This window comes from Centropristis striata, chromosome 24 (assembly GCF_030273125.1).
Source record: "Centropristis striata isolate RG_2023a ecotype Rhode Island chromosome 24, C.striata_1.0, whole genome shotgun sequence".
Lineage (NCBI taxonomy): Eukaryota > Metazoa > Chordata > Actinopteri > Perciformes > Serranidae > Centropristis > Centropristis striata.
In genome coordinates, this window is record NC_081540.1 from 11,431,215 (window position 1) to 11,452,279 (window position 21,065).

The window sequence follows — 21,065 nt, forward strand, 5'->3', positions numbered from 1 at the left end:
GAATAATACATAGGAAGAAGCCCGGTAGATAGTATATAGTGTGAAGAAAATTCTAATTGAGTGTGCTTGTAAGATCAATGTCATGAATCATATTGCAATACAATAGAAAGTCGAATCTTACCTCGACATGCTCGTCCATCTCCAGTGTATCCTATAGGACACCTCCCACAGTGGAAACCATCATCCATGTCTGGTTCACAAGAGACGCCAGGAAAACACGGCTGGTCGGCGCAGGTCAGCGCATGTTTGTCAGCTGTCGTAGCGCTCCTCAGCCCCGGCTGCATGGGAGTAACTCTGTGCAGCGGGGAGCTGTACACTGTCTTGCCTGGCGTTGTAAAGGTCAGTGCCGGGACCATGTGCGGCATCTCTGGTCCTTCAGATCCGGTCTCAGCCTCATCTCCATCTGCGGAGAACTCTGACTCGGACATGGAGTAGGACAGAGCAGTGAGGGCTGCTGTGAGTGGAAGGGCAGGTCTTGGAGGAGTCCAGGGTTTGGCCTGTGTGGATGCCAGATGGTTGAGCTGTGGGGTCGTCTGTTTGGACCGGGTCACTTTGCCGGACTGGGTGGACAGTTGAGGAGCGGGCGGTGTTACCTTAGCAGGTGTAGCACCAGTCCGTGCTCCTTCAGACTGCTGGGAGATTACCACAGAATGAAGGTGACGAGACCTTCATGTCACCTGCACATCAAGACAACACACAGCGCAGAAATGGTCAACTTACCTTTGAAACCGTCACATGGGCAACCATAAAATCTCTGGAGACCGTCGTGCTGGACCTGGTGTATGATCTGTGGTGGGTGGTGACATGGCTGGCTGATGTTCTGGGGACATCTCTTGCAGCAGCAGTGACCGCCTCCCTCCTCCCCGTCCCGCCTCCTCTCCCTGAAGCAGGAACCTGACGTGGTGCATTGTCTCTGTTTGCTCTGGTGACGGACCAGGACAGGTGTTTGACGCCGTGCCTGGTGGGCAGGTTGGGCAGGTGGAGCTGAGAGACTTTGCTGCTGTGTCCGTGCGTTTGTCGGCTGGTTTTTCCGACCGTCTGCTGCTGAGGAAGATGATTGGATGCTGGGAAGAGACAGGAGGTGACATCAGTGCCTTTTGGCAAATTAATAAACCTCCCTCCAAACAGTTACAGTCACTGATTCCAGCTTCAGAACAGAGCTGCAAACTGATTTAAGTGATTCATGTCTTGTTTGAGGCTGACTGACTCGTCTGCGTTAACACTTTGTTCCGCCTTTGACTTTACAGACAAACACTATCCACAGTAAAGGGATTTAAGCTGGAATGAAACTGTCTCCTCTGAGTCGTTGGGACCTCCCACTCCACTTGTGAGAAAAATAACATTTTGCAATCTTCTGTTGAAACTTTGTGGCCGGGCGCTGACTCAGAAAACAAAGTACCAAAGGTGGTTATTACATCCAGGCACTTAAACTGATTTATGCAGTAATAAATGGCATTCCTTCTAACCAAAGAAAACACATAAAACAGCATCAGGGAAACCAGAACAAAATAAAAGATCTATAAAATAGCCCACAATGTTTTCACATTACTGACACATATTTTAATTCATTCATTCATTAAAATGTTGGTATTGCATGGCCTTGGTGGAGGTCTGTGTTGTCCAAATGCCCCTCTAGTTATTTATATTTTTTTTTTTATGTCAATGGAGGTGTCAGAGCTGCAGTTCCACTGGGAGGTCAATCACAGGACCATGTGCGGCATCTCTGGTCCTTAACATATTTTAAAGATCTTATATTTTGTTGTGGTTTCCCTGATGCTGTTTTACAGCAAATGTTGAGAAAAAAATCCCTTACCTGCCTTGGCGTTCTTCATGCAGACGCGTCCGTTGCCGTAAAGGCCTGGCGGGCAACGGCCGCAGACGTAGCCGACATGTGGCGGCCTGCGGTTGATGCACTGAACCCCCGGGAAGCAGGGCCTGCTGGCACATGTCGCCGACACATTCGCAGCTAGAGACTGACCAGATCCTGAGACACAAACTGTGATCAGTATGAGCCAGAAAAGTTCCTGCATAAAGACAAACAGTTGGTAGACATTGTTGGGCTTACCTGAAGCTGGCCCACCACTTCCCGATGGTTTGGGTACAGTGGACGTTTTGGCAATCGTGTTGCTTTTTTTGGTGTGATCAGGCTTGATTTGTTCTGGTGAAATTCCTGAGATGTTCTTGAAAGTGTCTGTCTTGGTCGTAGATGGTTTAAGTTGGCTATTTCTCAAAGCATCACTCTCTGTCTGGGACACCACTGGTGTAACTGCTGTGATTCTCTTGTTAGTTTCTCCTTTAGTGAGCGTTGGGTTGTGACTTTTTCCTGGTATCGGTCTCCAAGTTTGTAATCTGTTTGGGTCAACCCTTGGAATCGTCTTCCCTGCCTCAGCCCTCGTCTGTGGGGAGCTTACACTGGAGGTCTTCCGGAAAGTGTCTGTCTTTATTTTGGGTGGTTGCAGCAGAACATCTGGTATCTTGTAGACGGTCGTACGAGGAACAGATGTGGGGGAGATGGGGACTGGCCTGTCAACTGCTGTAAGAAGAAAAACACATTATATTTTTGATTGCTATATAATCCAATTCCATCTCTAGATCACCCACCTTGCAGCCAACCAGTAGCAAAGGTTGGAAAGACTGAAGGATAGACTGTAGCCTGGAAGGGTCAAAAGGTTGTTTTTATTAAGACAGACGCTCAGCAAGAGACGAGACTTTGGAACAAATTTGTGTAAAGATCTCAACGAGGCGTGATTACCATTCAACACGTTTACAAGCCGGAGCTTAGCAGGAAACACTTTGATTGATGTCGACAGACTGCGGACATGGCGGCAAGTCAAACAAAACCTGGTTATCATTTATCCTGCGTTGGCTCGGCCAACATTTCTTGCTTGAATGTAATACAACAGAACAAAGGCAGATTACATCATCACAAGACTTTTGACTCCACTTCTCTGATAACTTGACTCTTTTTCAGAAAACCTGGTTTCACCAAATGACCACCACCAATTGGTTGTTTGGATGACAAATTGTTTTTTGTCTGATCTTTTGGAAAATACATCAGGAGTGTTTGCAGTTTTGGGGAAGTAAGTACTTTATTTGGCCATGTTCTTACCCTGAATCTAGGTTTTTTTCTTCTTTCTGTTGCCGTCTCTTTTCTGTATTCAGTTGGAGATATTGCCTTGTGATTAAAGGTCATTGGTGGAAAAAGTATTCAGATCCTTTACGTAAGTAAATGTACTAATACTACACAGTGAAATTACTCCATTACAAGTAAAAGTACTGCAATCAAAACTTACTGAAATAATAGAACAAAAGTATCAGCATCAACATGTACTTAAAGTATCAAAAGTTAAAGTACTCCTTATGCAGAATGACCCACTCACTGTTTTATATTCTCTAAATATATTATTACATTATTTGTATTGATGCTTTTATGTAAGCAGTGTTTTAATTTTGTAAAGACAAGGCTCATTGAATACTCAATATACTGTTGTGAGATTTACTTAAAAAAAAAAAGTCCAATCACTTAAATTGATCATATATTTCATGTTTAATCTCAACCGGTAACGTAACTAAAGCTGGCAGCTCAATCTAGTGGAGTAAAAAGTACATTACTTGCTTAAAAATGTAGTGGAGTAGAAGTATAAAGTTACATAAAATGGAAACACTCAAGTTAAATACTGGTAGCTCAAAATTGTACTTAGTTACTTTCTAGCACTGTTAAAGGCTATATTGGAAATACATCTCTGGTACTAACAATTTGAATTTCTTGGGTACTTTCATAGATAAGAAAACTAAAAAAACCTTTCCCCTCAAGACATACCAGAGCAAAACAATGCAAAGTCAATCAATATAAATCAATGCTTTGGTTGTTTTCACACACATATAGGAAGACAAGAGAAGAACCTAGACCCCTCTAAGAGAACTGAACTCAGAATCCTGAAATCTGTGTGGCGGAACATAGATGAACACAAAGCGCTCCATGTTTGTTTTAACCTTTCCTTCCTCTTGTATTTTAGCTCTCTGGACTTACCATAGGCAGCTCTAAAGTTGGAGCAGTACAGAGACGCTAAGGTTTAAATTGCATTAAAAAATGTACTTAACCACACGCAATAATATGAGAAAAAGCAGGGAATCCTTTGACATAAAGTGGGTGGAGGCGCCAAATTGGTGACCAATTTTTGGCCAATTTTAAGACGAGGAGGAATTTGGTTCCATTTAATTTATATTAAGCCTGAAAGTTATACATAATTAAGGATGTGACCACCTCAGGTCACATCCCCACCCTCAAATGAGAAACTCCCGATAGCCCTGACACATGAAGCTGAGTAGTAAAACTAAAGTCCCTTTGCTGGAAAAGATCAGAGAACTAAAGAGTCAGCAGTAAAACAAAGGAGACGAGGAAATCCAAGGATCCGTCCAGATGAGTTTACTTTTACAAAGTTCCATAAAAATGGAACACAATACATACTGACAGTAATTTATACTGTGCTTTACTCTGAGCCAAATCTTCCATTAGGGACGATAATGTCTTGAAACATACACCTCGGTTTGATTTCAGCCTGCTTAGGGGCCAGGTTTTTGAGGTTCTTTGATTACTCAAAGGACAACAATTCAATTGCGAGAAAGCCACAACTTATTTGACATCCAGACGGTCCCGATGTTAACGCAAACACTGCAGACAGGTTTGTTTTAAAGCCATATATTCTGAACTTTCAACAAATTATGCATTTATCTGGCAAGCAACTAAAAAATAAACCAGCTTTTTGAACATTTGTGCTTCATTGGGAAGAAAGCAGATCACATTCACCTCAAATAAGCACATTTATGTGTCTTGTAGAATGAATATAAAATAACTGCAAGCCGAAAGGGAGCTTCCTACTCACCACTGACTTACACAGAAGGCGTGTTTCCATTAGGTACTTTTCCCTCTAGTGAGCAGCTATGGGTGTGACTTAGGAGAGAGGATCCGCCCAAGATCTGCCCAACTTCACTGGTTAGTGGCTCAGGTAGCAGCTCAGAAATTAATATTATTATTATTATTATTATTATTATTATTGCCTCGGGTAGGTATTTTCTGAGCTGCTACTGAGCGGCAATTTGGCGCATGCGTGATTCATTTGCAGACTGGTGCAAACTGGACGCTGAGGGGTTAACATCTCCTACTCAGACTGCAGCTGGGAGAGACTGCTGCAGGACTGGGCCGCTTGTGAGTGCTTTGGGACGGCGATACTAAGAGTAGGAACGAGTCGCTACATTTGTTGCTAGTTGCTTTTTTTTGAAAAAGAGTCGCTAGGTGGGTCTGAATAGTCGCTAAATATCACGAGTTGGCAACACTGCTTGCTGCGTCGGTCTGTTGTCACATTCGAACTCCTTTGGTTAGCCGCTACAAAAGTACATGTATGGGAACAGAGGCAGAGAAGAACTAACTAGTGGGCGGAGCCAAAACACTCCACCACTTTCCAAAGAGTACTCAGTCGAAACGCGGCTATAGAATTAAAGTCAATTTTAAAAAGGTACAAAGTAGCCCTGATTTAGAAAAGTCTCTTAAATCATGCAAACTTGCAGCATTCATCCCTGCTGTGATGCTGCTGCAGGCGTGCAACATCAGGAGCTGACGTATGATTTAATATTGCAACTATAAGTGATGTGTTTGCTGATATAATTCACATCTGTACACATGCATGAACACAAACATGATTGAGCTATTAAGCTTCGCTGGAAGCACTTTTTCCTCCCATGGCGGCAGTGTTTTGAAAGCATTAACTCCAGTTAGCAGTCGCTGCAATTCAAAGTGAGCACATAGGGAGGGAGGCAGCGCTATCAGCTGCCATCAGCCATCTGGTTTCCATTTAACACAAGTACTGTATCCCGGCTGAATGCTCCTCAGAGACGCATGGCTGCAATGATCAAATCCACCTCCACGTTCTGGGCAGTGAGCTGATGCTCTTATTCAAAGTGATTGTGCAACAACAGCACAGATATCAGCTATTTCTTGAGTTGCATGCAAATAATCACAAAGAAAAGTTTTCATTATGCAAAACCTTTATACGGCTACAGCATTTCAGAGAACAGCAGTATCTGATGGCTGTTAATGAGAGCCAGGTTTGGGGGTAAATAGATATAGAGATACGCCATTATTCATGAAGGGCCTCGTTATTTGTACACTTTAAGAAGTGCATCAGAAGGTCATCATTATAGTAGTTCGGGCTGAGCAATATGATATTTAGTGTCAAAACAACATTAAAATGTCTATTGTATATATTTTTATATTTCTATTGCAATGTAGAAAAACACACAGACAAACTGTGTCACAGCAATATTTACATCATTTGGATGACACTTTAAGTTCTGATCTTTACATGTGAAGCAAAGCTGGAGTGAGAAAATTTAGCAGAGAACATGCTATATCATGATCTATATCATTATCAACATTGAAATGACCGAGATTGGGATGGAAGATTTTGGCAACATGCTCAGCCTTAATACCAGTCTTAAATTAGTATTTTTGTTAAAAAAAATCAATAGATTTAGATAATGATATATAATATATTAAGACTAATGCCCTGTGATCCTGTAAAAATATCCAAACATAATTTAGGACAGAATTAATTTGTTCAGACTGACATTTTTTTAATTTAATCCCAGAAACCTGCAGAGTACAAAATGTTCTCATTTTATTCACATGATTTACAAGTAATACAGTACCTGACACTAAATATCTCAGATTTCTTTTCCCCTTTAGCTATTTAACTGGTACAAATCTCAACAGCAACACATGGTGAGTGAGCAGGTAGGTTATTAAGGTACAGTATACTCTTATTCATGCATAGAACTACTGCGGTTTAAAGTACCAAAATTGTCATAGCAGCTATCCTGATACAAAAAACAAAACATAAATAAGCCCCAGTCACATCATAACCCATGGAGGAAAAAGTGTTCAGATCCTTTACTTAAGTAAAAGTACTAATACCATACTGTTGTATTACTCCACTACAAGTCCTGCATTCAAAGCTGACTGAAGTAAAAGTACAAAAGTATTGGCATCAAAATGTACTTAAAGTAACGAAAATAAAAGTACTCGTTATGCAGAATGGACCCACACAGATTGTTTTATATATTCCAAATAGACTATTGGATTAATATTATGATGCATTTTATCTAAGCAGCATTTCATTTGATCAAGATAGGGCTAATTTTAACTACTTAATGAGGTTTAATAAATAAATAAAACAAGTCAAATCACTTAAAATTTATTTTTTATGTTAAATCTCGGCCTGAAAAGTAACTAAAGCTGGCAGCTAAATGTAGTGGAGTAAAAAGTCCAATATTTGCCTCTACATGTAGAAGTACAAAGTTACATAAAATGGAAATACTCAAGTAAACTACAAGTACCTCAAAATTGTACTTAAGAACAGTACTTGAGTAAATGTACTTGGCTACTTTCCACCACTGATCATAACACACCTTAACTACACTAACTGCACATAAAAAAAAATGCTTACCTGTACATACTGTCCCATTTCCCAGCATGCCTTTGGGGCATGGTCCGCAGCCATAGGAGCCAAAGCTGTTGAAACACTGGACTCCTGGGAAACAGGGCTTCCTTTCACACTCATTGATATCTTCCAGGCACGTTACACCTGCCAAAAGCATGCACGCATACAGGAAATAGTTTCTGTGATCATAAACCATAACTGTGATTGATCCTCTACACCTGCAGACATCATGCTGGATAGAAGTTAACCTGCTTTTTGTGAACTTCAAAAGGACTTTGATAAACTTTTTACCTCTCAGCCCCGCCGGACACTCGCACCTGTACCCGATGGCCGTGTTGACGCACTTGCCGACCGTGCACGGCGCTGACAGACATTCGTCCACGTCCTCGCCGCAGAGGGCGCCCTGCTTCCCCTCAGGACATACACACAGGTATTTCCCACTGCCAGCAGGGAAGTTGATGTCGGTCACACATGTACCTCCATTCTGACACCCACATGGCACCACATCAATCTGTATTACACATAGAAAAGAGAGATACTGCTCAGGGATGTCCTGTTTTTATTTTATATGTATTATATTATAAGTGTTAATATCTTTAAAAATTAAGGATACACTGACATTTTTTTTGTTTTTCTTGTTTTTTAATTCATTAAGTGCAAATGCCATAAAAAGGGATTTTTTAAAATTACAAATATTAACTATAAAACGGAAATTGAATCTGTAAATTAATATAATGGGACATTATAGTTTTTCTTTTTTTTTTTTTTTTTACAGTATTATTCAATTGCTTGATGGTCTTCAATGTAAAATTATAGTGATTTATATGTAGAAATACAAAAAATGTACATCATATTGCCTAATGTAAAGTTAAGGCAACCTTCTGGGTTTTTTCTACAGTAAAACTTGAATTTAATGTAAAAAATGTTTTTAAAGAAATTGGAAAAAAAGCTGTAAAAAGTCTGGTAGCCAAACACTTAATGTCATATTTAAGTTAGAAAATTTCTTTGTGTATGTTTGTGTGTTTTTTTTTTAACAGTTGTTTACTGTTATTTGATGGGAAATGTTTGACAACTTATTTTTTTTACATTGAACATTTCCCATAAATCCTCTTCCTTCCATCATTATTCCCTCCGATAAATGTGACCTCTCCTTCTCCAGATCTACCTGCACAGTGAAGGTGCTCTGGGCATTGCACTCGTCCGACAGCGCGAATCGAAAGGAGCGCCTCGATTGACGTCCCTCCTCCTCAGGAAACATTGGGACCCTCCAGATAAGGAGGCCAGCAGGAGAGAGGGCGGCCCCATTCGGCCCCTCCTCCAGCTGGAAGAGGAGTGCTGAGCCCTCGGGGTCCGATGCAGCAAACTGGAAGACGAAGTTCTCCCCGGCAAATGTCCGCAGGTCGCCTTGAGGCTGGTGGAAGGCCGGCGGCTCGTTGACTGAAGAGAGAGGAGGAAAAACTTCAGAAAGAGGCTTAAGTGAGTTTAGTGGGCACTTCCGGGCCTGAAAAGTGAAGCAAATGCATTCATTCTAATTGCCAGCAGTTGGCGACTCCATTGGTTGCAAAAAGAAGTCAGATTGTATGAAAGTCAACGGGAAGATTTGTCTACTTCTCACTTGATTTATTTCCTCAGTAAGCCTTTTCCTTTTGAGTTTATGGTCTTAATTGTTAGTTTTTGGTAGTTTTCAGTTCAGCCTGTGTTCATTTTTGTAAATTATGGTCACATTTTGACTAAAATAGACAATAACGCAGGGGGTGCTTTCATCTGAGTTGAAAATATTTTTATTAACAGTTGGGTTGGCCAATAACTTAGTATCCTTCTGCATCTCGATATTTTCTTCGCATAACCTTTCTGTAAAAAAACCAACATAGTGATGGCCATAAACCAAGATGCTGATGGCTAAAAATGCTAAAATCAAGGCTTTAAACCAATGTGTGATGTCCAGTGACAACATCCATTATTTCTGTCCTGAAATAACCTCTTTGGCAAAATCCTTCCTCCAGCTGTTACTGGAAGAATCATTTATGTCCATATCTGGAGGAGTTTCCAACTTTTCTTTCCAGATTAACCTCTCACCGGCCACTTCAACAAGATCATGTAGCGTCCACTGACTGAGATCACGCATCCCCCCCACAGATGTTAAATAGGAAGAAAGTAATGATAATCCCAGGAAACACCTGCTCAGCATGACGGTCATATGTTAAGAAACCGACAAGAGAGAACGCTTACTGCTTAATAAGATTATTGCTATTACTGAATTCCTAACCTAACTGTCTATAAACACTGTGTATCTGGCAACTTAAAAGTGATCTTACCCCAAATGGGAGGATCAATCTTGGAAACTCTTTTTAAAAACAAAGTCTCATATTCTGCCTTCAGGCATGAGTTTCTTAAGACAAAGGATGTGTTAAGTAAATTATTGCCATTAACAGCTATTAAAGCTTCACTATTCCAGCTGTCTTGTGGTTTGTTGAGTGTAAGTAAGGATAAATGTCAGTCTGTGTTGCCGTGGTAATCAACCATGTGATTTGCCCCCTCTTCTGCCCTCCCCTCTGTCTCACAGTGGTTAAGCGACAGGTCAGGGCATGCTGGGAAACTTAAACCTCCGCTCCTTTGATCTGCTAATGCGGACAAACAGGACCACAGTTGGACGGATACCAAGGTAACAGCCTACCATGATTGCCACTGCACAAATGCATTAAGTTAAACACCGTTTTCCTCGTGATTCATCATTAGTGGGCTAATATGTGTCAGAAACATACCCTGAAGGAACACTCTTGTCTAAAATACCACTGGATGCTGTTGCATTTAAATGTATACTCACTGAAACAAATATGGTGGTAAACGACACACTTTTACACATATTTGTGTCCATATCCACCTTTATTATTGGAGGCAGTGCTGTAGAAATGATTATGGCGTAACTTCCTGTGAGATAGCAGTAAGGTAGTTAGGCCCAGTTGCTAACCATGGTGGCTACCTTCCAATGGCAAAATTAATTTTCCTTCAATTTGTCAAATACTAATTTTTAAAGGGATATTTTAGACTTTTGAGATTGGGTTGTATAACGAGTGAGTTTTGACGTATTAAATACTGTAGAAACAGAGAGAGTAGCGGCACTGCTGTGTTTGGGGCAGGGCTGTAGTCAAGACCAACTTAATTAAGTCCAAGACCTGGTCCAGCTTATTTTGAGTCAAGACTAAGTCCAAAAGCAGTTGAGGCCAAGTAAAAACTGAGTCCAGAGTAAATCAAGTCTGAATAGGCAATAATGACACAATCTTTAGAGCAATCTATAAAAAGGACTGATCTATATTCTCTGATGTAGACTGAGCCAATCAGACAACATACTGTATCACTGATAAAGCCGAGCCTGAGACTAAGAAAATTCAGAGTGCCTTACAAGGCCACAACAAGAGCAAGACTTAAAAAAAAAAAAAAAAGTGGTCATGAAAACAGACTGACAGAGACCTGACTATGGCCCTGAGATGGGGCAGCACTGAAATGTATTTTATCCACCTTGTTCTGCAAGGTAAAATTATTGTTTTTGTCAATGGAGTCTGGTGGCTTTGAAGACAACATGAATAGATGGATGGAAGGCTTCAGTTTCCCGTCGTGAAGGGCTGTCTGACAGCAAGGTAAAGCTGTGAACATATTGTAAATGTAAATGCAGCATACATTTAAAGTGGTATTGGTTTTTGCTGGGACTTTAAGGTTACTAAAATTCTTTTACTCCTGCCTGCCTCTCCTAATTGTGTCGAAATGTTGAACATGTCCAGGGAGATTTGGGAGCTGTTTCTCTTTTCCTTGGATGAGTTGCACAATAAAGCGTTTGTACCTTGATTCACAGACCAGGTGAATTTGGAGGTGTCCGGGTTACAGAGGAGGCAGGGGCTGCTGGGGCTGGAGTCTCCCTCTGCGAAACACATCCCGTCGATGTTACACGTCCTCTCCTGGCCCCCAGACACAGAGTGGAAAGAAAAGGTTGGTGTCTGTTCTCATATTTTAATGTTTTAAAATGCTGAATTGTTGTGGCAGCTTCCACAAATTGCAGCATTAAGAAACATATGTTTTCAAGCTGTTTGTTTTCCTTTTGTGGCTTTCTCTTCAGATGCCAGGTACATAACAGGAAATCAGCAGTAGATTCACATCATCTGCTCCATCTCTACTTAAGTTAATTCAATTTAGTTTCATTTTGGCAAGCACATTTAAATCTCCTGGTGTCTGTCTGCAAAGGCATGTGTTCACTCCAGGTTGTTTGTAAGGTTACATGTTGTCCTGTCTCCAGTCCCATAAAAAGCACTTCCAGTAACAACAGGACCCCCTCTGTACCTTTGTTGGGTTTTAAAAAAGACAGCTGCTGCATGTTTGGAGGATCAGGCTGTCTCTGGTTTAGTCATTCAGTCAGATACAAGTTGTTCACAGTAGATTCTGCAACGCTAACAGAGCTCATAAAATGCTCCAGCACACTTTTTCACTAAACACTCACTGAATCACATCTGTCTCCTAAATCTGTTTCGCTTGCACAAATAAACAAACACCCGAGAGTCCAAGTTTTAACAAGTCACCTGTTGCTGTAATGTGAATGCCGACTTCGCTACTTAAAAAGATGTTGGTGAAAGGTCTGACTCATCAATGGTTTAATGTTGGTTTGCCTTTTAACTAATTTAAACATATGACTGTTATTTTATTATTAATTATTACACTGTCTTGTTAATGTTTTATCAACATTCATGTTTTGTGTCACTTTGCAGGTATTTATATCTTTTGTTTTGTCGTTGAAAGCACTGCCCTCATGCATGAGAAAAAATATTTTTATTTCATTACAAATAAGAGAAAAACACTTTTTTTTTGTATGCGAGTTACCTTTAACTTACAGAGTCCTGAGCGGGACGCCTCACAGACCTGGCAAACACCGTCATAGATAGTCAGCACCCTGGCCTGGCTGTACTGGGAGCCATCGTTGGTGACCTGGGACACGAGACAGAAGAGCTGAGCCTGGGAAAAACTGCCATGAGCAGACAAAACAAGAAAAGATTAGACACATTACCTTAATCTCCCAGCGTGCGTATGGTTTGTCGTCCATCATGAAGTCTTCAGTATTGACGGCCGTGTTGCTCAGAGATGGAACAACACAGTCTAAAGCCTTGGAGCTGAGGAACGTGGCTTTTGTTCTCTGTTTCTCCCCAGGAACCCAAACTCCGTTCATGTACTGCGAAGGTAGATCAACAATATTCATAGTAAAATATGTTCATCTTGTCGGCTCCTAACCTGACCTTTGATCGTGCCCTTCCTCACCTTCAGTCTGGTGGCATGGCAGCTGAGGTCCGGAGAGTCGATGAAGCCGAGGCCGAAGACTCGGATGTTGCGACAGTTAAAGGCTCGGATGTCACACAGTCCGCCGTTCTCCAAATCTGTGAGCTCTACTGGCTGGCCTGTTAAAAAAGAAAACCAACCAATCAAAACAAACCAATTAAACCAACCAACCAACCAACCAACCAACCAACCAATTAAACAAACCAATTAAACCAACCAACCAATTAACAATTAATCAATTAACAAACCAATTAAACCAGCCAATTAAACAAACCAACCAACCAACCAACCAATTAAACCAACTAACAAATTAACCAACCAACCAATTAAACAAACCAATCCAACCAATCCAACCAACCAACCAACCAACCAACCAACCAACCAAATAAAAATAAAATATAGTAAAATAAATATAGAAATATATGAAAATCATATAAAAAGATAATTAAATATAACAATTAAATAAAGATAGATAAATACCTATAATATGATTATTATTATTATAATAATTATAAACCCATTTATAGACCACAATTAAAAAAGTTAATATAGTAAAAATAATAACACAGATATACAAATAAATAAAGCCAGACTTAAACAGTTAAACACAATGAATAAATAAATAGATGGATAATAGTATATAGTAGCTCTTGAATTTGCTGTTCAATAAAGTAAATTACATAATATTAGTTATTTCATACTATAAAATAGAGATTCTCATAATCTGATTTTCCATTTTTTTTCTGCCAAAAATAATGGTATGCTTTTTGACATAAATAACTAGTTGATCATCCTGACATAATGATCAATGTAGATCTAGTATTGTAGTTTACATACTGTACAGTAGTACACTGTGTTAGGGCAGTGTTAAACATAATAATTGTGCTGCTAAACCCATTAAGGACAAAAACAGGAGAACAAGAGAGTAAAAAACAGTCTCCAGGTACTCACTGATGGCCAGGCTGCAGTCGTAGAAGCTGTGGCTGGGATAGCACTGGCAGCCCCACTCTGTACATTCCCCGTTTCCATTGCAGAAGTTGGGGCAGCGCAGCGCTGTCACCACCTCTCTGGGCGCTCCCGGTGCACCAGCCACCTCCAAGGCTCTCTGGGTCCGGTTCTCCAACAGCCTCCTCTCACACTCATTCTCCAGGTACGGCAGCAGCGCCTCCTCCCAGCCCAGGTCGTCTTTCAGCTGCAGGTCCAGGATGCAGAGGTCCACCGCCTCGTCCAGGCGGCGTCCCAGCAGCCCCCGGCACACTGCTCCAACGGTGGAGTTGGCCAAAGCCATCTGGCACACCTCCAGAGCTTTAGCTGAGGTCAGGCCGCTCGGGGTGGGCCACTGAGGTTGCACCTCCGGTCGGGCTTCTGCCAAGTGGTCCTCCGGGAAGAAGTAGGCAAAGTTCTCCAGGTCGGCCTGGCTGAGGCTCTGAGCAGCAAAGACGGGCTTGAATTCAAATAACGCCTGTCTCTTCGGCCTGTCAACGGAAAGCAGAAGATCCTCCCTGAACTCTCTGTCCAACTCAAGACCGCCGTCACTGTTTCGATTGTTCTCGGCGTGAAACTGCAGGTGCCTCCTCTCCAGAGGATGACTGTTAAATGCAGACATATCCAGGATGCTCTCCTCTCTCTCCGGGCTCTTGATGTATTCCACCGTTGTATCCATTGAGGGGAACACAGATGTGTAATCCACATTATCGTATGCTATGCAGTCTGAGTGAGCGGAAGGATTATACAAGTTCCTCATCTCTCTGTTAGTGTGATGAGAGCTACTATATCCTTTCTGGCACTGGCAGAACGGCCTGCTGACCTCCTGCTCCGTCCCAGGAGGAGTTCTGTCGAATAAACTCTCACCGGGAGCTATCCTAGCATACAAAAGACAGGAAAACAACTGAAACAGATTTCAGACAAATCAGGTCCAAACAAAGCCAAAGTTAACCCTCTGAACCCCAACAAGCTGTTTCAAGGTGTTTTACATACATTATTACTCAGTGTGGCCTTGTGTTTCACTGCAATATGATTCCTGCAGCTCTCTGGAATCAGCACAATCATGGCCAGAAGTGTGAACAAATAGAAAATGTCTTTTGTGCAGAATAACAGTTATAATGACATACACCATTAAAAAAAGAAAAAAATGCAAGATGAATCTTTTTGAACTGATATTTTTTTTAGAATTGGAATGAAAAGGAATTTATATATCCAAAAAAGTGTCCTGAACATTGGAAAAAAAAAAGTGGGTCTCCACATGTTATACATATTGAACTATTTGCATTTTTACAAAGTCTCCTTACAACCCCTCAATCATGGAGAGGAGCACAGACTGTAATGTTTTTAACAGGATCTAGTTTTTCCAAATGGTTTATTTTTAGCTATGTTTCAATTGAGAAATGTAGAATAAAGTGATTTTAACAAAATGATCCCAAAACTCCATTCAAGAACTGTCGGGAAGTTTGGTTTATGAAGACCTAATTATGCCTGTTGTCACATTTTCTTTCTAAGTTACAAACAGTGTACTTTTGGCGATCTTTCAAAAAAACAACACACATTTTGGTGGGATTCAGAAGGTTAAAGTAAAAGTAACACATTTTTGAAACTAAAGGGCCTTGCAAGTTTTTGTTGTTGTTGTCCTGAACTGACCTCCAGTCCTCTATGAAGCGAGGCAGGTCATCAGGGCCATAGAAGCCACCATCGGAGGCGTGGAAGTCATTGTTGCCATTGCGGTCGAATGTGCCGCAGAGGCCTTGTGTGTTGCTGTAGTCAACGCTGGGCGCTCGCACAGACAGGCTCATCCCCCAATCGCCAACATCGGCCCTAACAAAGGCCCCGGAGGGAAAGATCAACTACGAGAGGAGAGTCACATCCAGCAGCTCATTAACATAATCTCCTCAAAAGTAAACATTAACAACCTGGAAGACCTGCACATCAGTTTTATATGGTGGATCTAAGTGTCTAAGTAGCCAATAATGTTTCCTGGGAAGCAAAATAACACGTAATACGTTTCCAAACAAATTTCCACCAGTCTCAAAATGTTCGGATACCTACGGTGACCTTCTTCCCCTGGTGGGACTCCAGCACCCTGACTCGACTGCCCTCCCTGTCCCCGAGGGTCTTCAGGGTTAGCTGTGGCCTGCTTTCCTGCGGCTGACCACTGCACATGTCAAAAATGGCGACATCGTTGCCCTCTCGTGCCACGACGCCACAGTTGCAGGCGACGGCGTAATGGCGGCTGCCACAGTCCCACTGGCGAGAGTGGACCTCAAACTCCCTGACCAGGCTCCGGTAGAGGACAAAGGTGCCGGTCTGGTGGTTTTCATAACGCCTGCACACAGATATGTCAGTATCTGGGTTGATCTGCTGCCAAATTAGAGTAAAACACCATTTTATGCCTGCTGACAACCAATTAAGAGGTAAATTACCTGCCGTCCAGAGTAATGACATGTGGGTCAGTCAGAGAGTAGCACATCGAAGTAGGAACGTCCTGGACCGTGACCTGGAGGCAAGGGTCAGGAGAACAAAGATGATTGGGGGCTCCACCCTTTAACCCCGTCACCTTGGGCTTTGATGTTTTTCACCAAACACAGATGGAAGAACTCCTCTGCTGCAGGCCCTCACAGACACAATGTCTGCAGGGCTGACATCATGTCTTACATAAAGTAACAGCTTGTGAGGACGCAGCTAATGACTATGTAGAGCAGCTCTTTAAACATGATGTCAACCCATCAAACAGGCACACTTTTGCCTCTAAACCCCCACCATCCCCTCCAATTTCATTCATAGTGTATATGTAAACAGTATGACGGAGAGGCCTTTCATTAGATCTAATTAAAGTAATTTCCAGATATTTAAATCACACTGCTGTTACTTTATTCCCTCCAAGAATCAAAAGGTTCCAAAGTCAGGACTTAATTATCAACAATCTATGGGACCAAATTACTATTGTAACATCCATAATTACCCCAGGCTCTGCAGAGACCACTTATATCCACTCAATGGACCTGAAGGATTTATAGTAGCTACTCAAGAAACCCTGAAGCTTCTCCAAACCTAACAAAGTTCCCTAAGAGTCTATGCAACAAACACTGAGCTTATAGTTGGCTCCAGTTTTTTCTAAAACCTCCAAGATTTTCACGGTCCTCATAGAAGACCTCTGGAAACCTCTCAAAGATGTACGAAACCTCTTCGAGCAGAGATTTTGGAGGTGGGCCTTTAAACAGTATTACATCAATTATTACATTAACAAGATGACATTATTTGGTGAAAGAAATAGCTCATAGATTCAGAATATTGGGGAATATTTTCCTGTTTTTTTAAAGTCAGAAACGTATTATGCTTTTTATGCAGTAGTAGTAGTAGTCTGTACTTGGACGAGTTTCATCAAGGGGAGGCTCACAGTCTCAGACTTTGAAAACCGCTGTCCTATAGTACCCATTGATCCTCCTCATGGTCCACTAAGACCTGTTCAAGGATCCCTTAATGACCAATGAAAATCCCTTAAAATGTTCCTAAAACACCATCAAGAATTACCAGAACTTTTCCTTTAACCCTCAAGGATCCCTTGAACCCCCCCAAGGACCACTTAACAGCTTTTGCTACAATTTGCATGTCTCCAGATCAAATCCCTGGAACCTTTGCTGAGACTACACTGTCCTAAAGATATATTGACGACTTTGAATCAAACTTTCATAATAAATCTGATCTAATTAAATAATCGCTCCATGCAGACGATTCAATTCAACTCACTTTCAGAGAGGTTGGTACATAGCTTCTCCAGAGGCGTGGGGCGCTGGGTCCGGGAAAAACCCCAATCAGACTTGGCCGATTCCCATCTCGTGTGAAATCGGTGACAGCGGTGACGAAGAAGGTTGCCCGGCCACAGCTGCCGTCGCTGCAGGCGTTGGGCTGGAGCTCCACCTGGCAGGCGGACAGCACCACATTTGGGGCCTCGTGTCCGAGACTGTCTGTGAATGTCAACACAGCAGAGAGTTGGTGTGAATGGACAGCACACAGCTGCCTGCAGAACTGTAATAATGTCTTCCTGAGCTGGCTTTGATGTGATGATGTACAAGGCAAGTCAGAGCAAAACAGAAGAAGAACAAGCTCAAGAGAAGAGCTTTCTGCATTTGTTGAACCCACTGGAGTCTTCTCGAATATAACTTATGAGATTATGTTTGCATCTTTTAGCCAAAAAAATGATCCTTTATCCACAAAAAGGAAGTCAGGGTCTCAATTGTGTGTTTTTTTGATGCAAATTTTAAAATAATGGTTCCATTAAAGGGGTATTAAGGCTAAAAGAATGCTATGTTTGGTCAGCTGTGGTGGTTGCTGCAGGCTCATCCCATTCTGTTCCATCCCTGTCTCTAAACAACTCAACACGGTGGTTAAATTGCAGGTTATTTAAACACCATCTACTGTATTCCTGTTTCCAAGTCTGACCTGGGTCGTGGACGCTCACAGCCAGAGGAACTCCACACTGATGGCCGTGGTCCAGGCCGTAGCAGGGGATGGGCACCGTGCTGTGGACCGTCACCTCGTGCTCTTTACTGTTCTCTGCTATGAGGAGCGAGTCTGCAGAAAACTGAAAAGAGAGAGAGTATAGAGAACCAGTGGTGAGTTTGACTGTGTATGAGTTTGTGTATTATGGAGGACGGAAGCTGACAATACAAAAATAAGTTAATTACTTGCTTAAAAAACGTATGTGAAATGTGCCAAACATGACATTAAATATAAATGTCAGGACATGCACTGAAACTTGTAACTTCATTTATAATTGTAATAATTCGCCAATTTATTTACTTTCCATTTATATTTTCCCTTTCAGTTTATTTTTATTTCTAAATTTATTTTTGCATTATTTTTATTTATGAAATGTATTTTTCGATTTGTTACCAATAGGTGAAAGTAGACCCTTTGAATCACATACACCTCTTTGCATAATAAAGAAAAAATGGATAAAGAAATGAATACAAAAATAAATACATTTAGGGGAAATAATTTGAAGAATGTAAATACTTTAAAAAATAAATTTGACCTCCATAAAATGAATACAAAAGTGAATAAATACATTTAAACATAAATACAATAAATAGAAATAAGTAAACAGAGGATTTAATACAAAGGCCAATAAATAAAAAATATTAATATATCACATTTAATCAATAAATGCATTTATTTAAATTTTTAGAATTATTATATATTTGATTTATTTATCAAATCATTTGTTTTTACTTTGGCAGCTTCTGTCCTCCATACTGCACAACAGAATGGCTTCTGTTGGTGTAGATTGGAGTTAAAAAAAAAAAGACAAATGTTTACCTTCAGTCCAGCATAGAAACCTTCACTTTCTTTCGGATTTGACCTGCTGTGGCTGGAGTTTGCTCTGAAAGTTGACACACTGCAGGAAAACTGCAAGGAAAACATCACTGACATAACTTAATCCAAAAAATACCATAATGTATGAAAAGTTCCTTAACATCCTTATGAAGGTATAAAAGAGTCTCAAACAAACATTCAAATATCAAATATCATCAACTAAAAATGTATCAACGCATGTAGCAGTCCTGTGAAGCACCAATCTAAGAGCACTAACATTGAACTCACTCTAATGGTTTAAAAAAATGAAGATGACCTTTGACCCAACTCAGCTGCTACATCAACACGTGTTAAAGAAAGGCTCTGTGAGCGAGCCCAGCCCTCCGCAACACGTTCCAGACACAACTAATACAACCCTGGTGTCCAAATATGGACAATGGTCCGCAGCTGTAGGGGGAGTGACATCACCTCACTTTCAAATAGCATCACGTTGAAAATCTAATAACGTAATGTTTCCTGGCAAGAGATAATTTCTCCAGGAAATGAGAGCCGTCAGCAGCCTCTGGCTTCTGAGGCGTTTGATTAAAATGATTCTTACTCCTAATGTAGAAAATAAATCAATGTTTTAAGTTTACTTTCAAGTAAACTATTTTGATCTTAACCAGCTTTCAGAATTTTTACTTGTTTCCCCACAACAATTTAGGATGACAAGGACAAACGTCTTCAAATCTTTTGCTTCTGGGTCACCTGCACAAAACCTTTTATATTAATTGGCCAACTGCAGCAAGAACTGATGCTGATGCACAGAGCCAAGTTCAAATAAACTGCAAAGACTCCTTGTCTTTGCAGTTTATTTGAACTTGGCTGATCAAATGTTTTGTATCACTTGATGTCTTCTGGTAAAGGAATACAGCTGATATCCATCTGCCCACTAACATGCACATACACTTGGCAGCTGTGGAGGAATAAAAGTCTGTATTCAAACATTGTGGTAAGACAAATACAACAAACCAGCCTGTTATTTTCCTGCCACTATGAATCTGCTCTGCACTTGCTTTACTTAACTTAGAGTTTGCGATGAGTGCTTTCCTGTTTCTCACTCTAGAAAACCACTTCTTTAAAGAAACCCCCAGATGTCAAACGTAAAGCTAATGTGAAAGTGCCTTACACTCGATTCTTTCTAATGGTCAGCAGGGGGCGACTCCACTCAAGTCTTTGAGAAAATGACCCTACTTCTCATTTGATTTATAACCTAATTGTACATTTTTCTAATGACTTTATCAATCTTTATCAATCCCTATCAATCGCTAGTTTCAAGTCTTCTTCAATACAGGGTTAGGGTTTAAATTTACAGTAAACAATAACGACAATCCTTTATGGTATTGACAATTTGCTATAAAGTGTTGTCTGGTTTAGGTGTTCTCTGCAGATTTGTCTTCGGACTTTCACAGTTTGTTTTCAGTTCATTAAAAAACTCTATTTTTTGCACCTTGCTAACTGAGCGCCCCCCTCTCATCTAAATATAGTCACTTCTAGCTCCATAAAAATCACAATGTCTAGATGGAAATGTCATGAAGGCAACATCCACTTCTGTTATTTGATCCATGGGAGATTCACTGTAGATCCCAGAGGCTTGCAGAACGGCAAACGTGCACAACTCCCAAATCTTCAAACTTCCTGTTAGAAGCTGATTTCAAGTAGGACACTGAAACTCAACTGGACATGTTAACATTATACACTAACACCCCAAAACAAATTAAAGACCCATGAACATCTTGCTCAACTTTCCAGATGTTGATGAGAAAACAATGTAAAGAATCATTTTCATCACGTATATGTGCATCTGTCCATGTATAAATAACTTTCCTAGAATTTACTGCAAGGATTTAAAGAGTGTTTTAAATGGGAAGCATGTGGAGTGAGGCTTTCCCAACCTGCAACTGATTTAAC

General features: G+C 41.0%; 1 protein-coding gene and 1 long non-coding RNA gene across 4 annotated transcripts in view; one reads left to right on the top strand and one right to left on the bottom strand.

The window, feature by feature from the left end:
• The window catches only part of si:ch211-246m6.5 (von Willebrand factor D and EGF domain-containing protein), a 33,138-nt gene that overhangs the window by 5,157 nt on the left and 6,916 nt on the right, over positions 1 to 21,065 (bottom strand). Inside the window, exons 6-23 of the mRNA XM_059327995.1 lie at positions 19,119 to 19,208; positions 18,240 to 18,381; positions 17,547 to 17,764; positions 16,223 to 16,296; positions 15,849 to 16,125; positions 15,444 to 15,646; positions 13,761 to 14,671; positions 12,792 to 12,928; positions 12,544 to 12,705; positions 12,360 to 12,464; positions 11,332 to 11,446; positions 8,662 to 8,933; positions 7,788 to 8,007; positions 7,503 to 7,640; positions 2,066 to 2,533; positions 1,814 to 1,984; positions 721 to 1,064; positions 122 to 632 (exon numbers count right to left, since the gene is read on the bottom strand). Of these exons, the coding sequence (XP_059183978.1) occupies positions 122 to 632; positions 721 to 1,064; positions 1,814 to 1,984; positions 2,066 to 2,533; positions 7,503 to 7,640; positions 7,788 to 8,007; positions 8,662 to 8,933; positions 11,332 to 11,446; positions 12,360 to 12,464; positions 12,544 to 12,705; positions 12,792 to 12,928; positions 13,761 to 14,671; positions 15,444 to 15,646; positions 15,849 to 16,125; positions 16,223 to 16,296; positions 17,547 to 17,764; positions 18,240 to 18,381; positions 19,119 to 19,208 (4,558 nt within the window). The remainder of the gene's footprint in view (positions 1 to 121; positions 633 to 720; positions 1,065 to 1,813; positions 1,985 to 2,065; positions 2,534 to 7,502; positions 7,641 to 7,787; positions 8,008 to 8,661; positions 8,934 to 11,331; positions 11,447 to 12,359; positions 12,465 to 12,543; positions 12,706 to 12,791; positions 12,929 to 13,760; positions 14,672 to 15,443; positions 15,647 to 15,848; positions 16,126 to 16,222; positions 16,297 to 17,546; positions 17,765 to 18,239; positions 18,382 to 19,118; positions 19,209 to 21,065) is intronic.
• Positions 1 to 21,065, top strand: part of LOC131962895 (uncharacterized) — a 31,574-nt gene that overhangs the window by 3,973 nt on the left and 6,536 nt on the right. For 2 of the 3 annotated variants that reach the window (XR_009389973.1, XR_009389974.1), the window contains exons 4-10: positions 2,972 to 3,080; positions 6,743 to 6,790; positions 7,795 to 7,926; positions 8,656 to 8,972; positions 10,060 to 10,158; positions 11,344 to 11,477; positions 18,234 to 18,412. This is a non-coding gene — a long non-coding RNA (uncharacterized LOC131962895). The remainder of the gene's footprint in view (positions 1 to 2,971; positions 3,081 to 6,742; positions 6,791 to 7,794; positions 7,927 to 8,655; positions 8,973 to 10,059; positions 10,159 to 11,343; positions 11,478 to 18,233; positions 18,413 to 21,065) is intronic. The other variant, XR_009389975.1, reaches the window with a different exon arrangement.